The sequence below is a fragment of the Tupaia chinensis genome, unplaced genomic scaffold (assembly GCF_000334495.1).
Source record: "Tupaia chinensis unplaced genomic scaffold, TupChi_1.0 Scaffold147003_1, whole genome shotgun sequence".
Lineage (NCBI taxonomy): Eukaryota > Metazoa > Chordata > Mammalia > Scandentia > Tupaiidae > Tupaia > Tupaia belangeri.
This window is the reverse complement of record NW_006206856.1, coordinates 1,511,631-1,514,947: the sequence shown is the minus strand read 5'-3', so window position 1 is coordinate 1,514,947 and position 3,317 is coordinate 1,511,631. Positions and strand designations below refer to the sequence as shown.

The following is a 3,317-nucleotide window of genomic DNA, read 5'->3' as shown; positions in this document are numbered from 1 at the left end:
GGCACACACGCACATGCACCCGGCGTGAGTTTTAAGCCACCGGGTCCGGGACACGAACTGCGGTCGACTACGTGGGAGTCCAGAGACATAGCCATTAAGCTAACTGCTGGTTTCCACATATAGTGTGTTTTTCAAGCTACCAGGGCTGGGATTCATTCGAGCTATGGCTGGCCATGGTGAGTATAGCTCCCTTACCCACTAGGCTATGAAGCTGGCCCAAGAGTCAAGTCTTGATTTAAAAATATTTTATTCTTTAGAAAATACAGCATTCAGCCATCCCGTCCTGCAGTGACTCCTGCCTCAGCCTCAATGACCCCATCCCTTGTGGCCACAGGCTCCGGGCTGTGCTGGGACCCAGTCTGTTCCCCTGGAGGCCAGGTTCATGTCAGGTTCCACACAGGGCCCGGGCACACAGATGAGCACAGACAGCGATGGAGAAGGGTCACAGAATGGCAGCCCAGTGTCCCTGGGCAGCTGCAGGTGTGTTCAGCCCCAGCCCCTCTTGCCTTACAGGAAGCGCTTCCAGGAGCCTGGGCTGGGAAGGAGGGTGGTGGCCGGGAGCAGCGGGGCAGGCAGCCCACAGTCCACACGCCAGCCCGGCTCAGGCCCAGCCGCCTAGCTGTCATCTCCATTCTCACCAGGGCCGCGGATGAGGCGCTTGTGGCCCCGCTTGCCCCCAGGACCCTTGGGCTTGGCAAAGGCCTGCTTGAAGGCATGTTGCTTGGGGTGCACCTCATCGTACAGGAACTCGGCTGTCAGCTCCGCCCCATCGCCAATCTCGATCTGCGTGGGGTGAGGCAGTGGTCACCTAAGGGTGGGATCCCCCATATTCCCAGGGCACCCCCTTGAGCTCTCCCTCCAGCCCTGGGGTCTCCTCTCAGATCCCCACCTGGAATGCCACCTCCAGGAACAGAGCTGGAACCTGTCGCCCTTGACCTCTGCTCCCCTGGCTCACCCCTCCCCACCCTGCAGACCTGGCAAGAGACTGTGGTGGTGAGGGGCCGGGCTTATCTGTGCCCCCATCAGCTGGGCCGACTGGAGCCACCCAGGTTGCCAGGGGTCTCAAGCTCCCCACCCATCCTGCTGGCTGCCGTCTGAGGATTCCAAAGCCCCACATGGAGGCCAGGGTGACAGGGCCCTGGGGACAGTGCCTACCTTCTTGGCAATCTCCAGCTGGAAGTCTTGCTCAGCAGAATCGAGGAGGCGGCTCTTGCAGCTGGAGTAGAGCATGCGCTCCCTGATGCTGCACTTGTAGCCCGGCATGGAGTAGATGAACACTGCGGGGACAGGAAGCTGAGCCAGGCGGCCTGCCACACTGCCGGCCCTCACCCCAGCCCCAGCCAGCGCTGCCCCCACCACAGGCTCGGGGACCCTGCGCGGCAGCCCTCGTGGGTGTGCTTGTAGAGGAAGAAGTGGTAGCGGGCCGCATCTCGGGGCACCCGGGAGGGCAGCCGGGCCACGTCCGTGGGCTCCGTGTGCACCAACTCGATGGTCTCCCGCTCCAGGTCCAGCTTCTGCAGAGGGGCGGGGGGAGCTGTGGGCACCAGGAGGGAGGGCCCCGGCCACACCACCAAACCTGAACCCTGAAACAGGACTGGCTCATAACCTCCCAGGGTTCCCCTCCCCAGTGGCCATCCCCTTATGGGGATCCCTCTGAGGAGGCCACTCCTGGGCCCAGCCCCAACTCTGCCCAGTGGACAGCTCTTCTCGAACAGGGACTCCCAAGGGCAGTGGAGGGGACGGTACAGAGGGTCTCAAGTTGGGGAGGCACCATCACTGGGCCCATCCATCTTCCACCTTAGAAGGAAGGAGCCATTTTGCTTGAAGGGGAGCCTGAACACAGGGCAGAGGGACCCTGCCCAGAAAAACGGGGGTCAAAGGGCTGCAGAGGGTGTCCAGGCAGAAAGAGGCTCCATGCTAAGGGGCAGCATGATCCCTGGGGTGTCTGTGCAGAGGGGAACAGGCGGTGCACTCACAGGGTATCTGTGTGTGGACAGGGCCCAGGGCAGGGTGCATGCACCCATGGACATGGTGGCTGCACCAGTCCCTTAGGAAGGAGCAGGGTGGGGTGGGGGTGGACGGCATGTAAACGGGTGGGCTGAAGTAGACAGGCTGCAGGCGGGTGGGCGCTGCGTCTGAGGGGACTCGATGCACAAGCACACGTGTGAGTGGGAGCAGGGGTGGGGAACATGCCCCTCAGGCGTGTGCCGGGCAGGGTGAGGGCCCCTACCAGCTGGATATAGTCGATCAGCTTCTGCCTGAGCTGCTGAAGCGCCCGCTGGGCCTCGGGTTGCAGGGGGAAGGCGAGGCCCTGCAGGGTCTGGTGCTTGCTTTCCACGCTGATCTCTGTCTTCACCTGGGGGCGGTAGAACGATGAGGAGGCCCTTACCTGCCTGAGCTGGCACGTGTCCTGCCGGAAGCATGGCTCTTCCAGGGGGCCTGGCACTGGGACTTCTGCCCATGTGCCTGGTGCACTCACCTCATTGATACGGATCTGCTGAAGCTCTCTCTCCGCTGAGGTCAGCGGGGCAGGCGCCGCACAGGACGACAGGTGCTTCTGGTACCCGGCGAAGGACAGGTCATCCTGGGGGCAAGGGGAGGCAGCGCCATAAATGACACACTGAGAGGCCTCAGGAAGTCACCGAGCACCCAGCTGGTAGCCCCTGCATGCCTCCACCTCCCCATCTTGTGCCCGAGCCAGGCAATTGCTTGCTCTGAGACCCCACACCATGCCCCGCCCTCTGAGGGCCCAGGATCCAGCTGGGGCCCTGGCCCAGAGGTACCTTCACAGTGCCAAAGAGCTCATCCTTGATGTGGCCGCCCCCGAACTCCTTCTTCACCGTGGCCCGCGTGGCTGCGTACAGCATCTTCAGCCGTACCTGGAGGGTTGAGGGGCCAAACTGTGGGACCTGGCTGGGCAGAGCTGTCCATCCAGGAGCAGGCAGGAGCCTCTGCGTGGGGTCTGCTCAACACTGCGCCACAGGCCCGGCAGGGGGCGCAGCACGCGCTGAGGACATGGCAGGGCAGCTCCCACCAGCAGAGGGAGCCCGCTTCCGGTCCACCCCAGCCTCCAGGAACCAGGCTGGTGCCACTAGGGACCCCGGGATCCAAGCACGGAGCCCTGTTCCTCTCTGACTCTGGGGTAGTGTCTGACATGTCTTCACGCAGACTGCCTGGCAGGTCTGTTTTCCCCCACCTTAGCCTCCCCAGGGCAGATCTGTTGCCCCTTAGTCCTCTCAGGGCAGATCTGTTGCCCCTTAGTCCTCTCAGGGCAGGTCTATCCCACCTTCGTCCTCTCCGGGCACGTCTCTTCCCCA

At 63.1% G+C, this 3,317-nt stretch overlaps 1 protein-coding gene across 1 annotated transcript in view; it reads right to left on the bottom strand.

Moving 5' to 3' along the window:
• Positions 1–230: 230 nt before the first annotated feature.
• TWF2 (twinfilin actin binding protein 2) overlaps positions 231–3,317 on the bottom strand; it is an 11,094-nt gene continuing 8,007 nt past the window's right edge. The window contains exons 4-9 of the mRNA XM_006169329.3: positions 2,784–2,879; positions 2,480–2,584; positions 2,231–2,356; positions 1,364–1,514; positions 1,156–1,277; positions 231–783 (exon numbers count right to left, since the gene is read on the bottom strand). Coding sequence (XP_006169391.1) covers positions 616–783; positions 1,156–1,277; positions 1,364–1,514; positions 2,231–2,356; positions 2,480–2,584; positions 2,784–2,879 — 768 coding nt within the window. The 3' untranslated portion in view covers positions 231–615. The remainder of the gene's footprint in view (positions 784–1,155; positions 1,278–1,363; positions 1,515–2,230; positions 2,357–2,479; positions 2,585–2,783; positions 2,880–3,317) is intronic.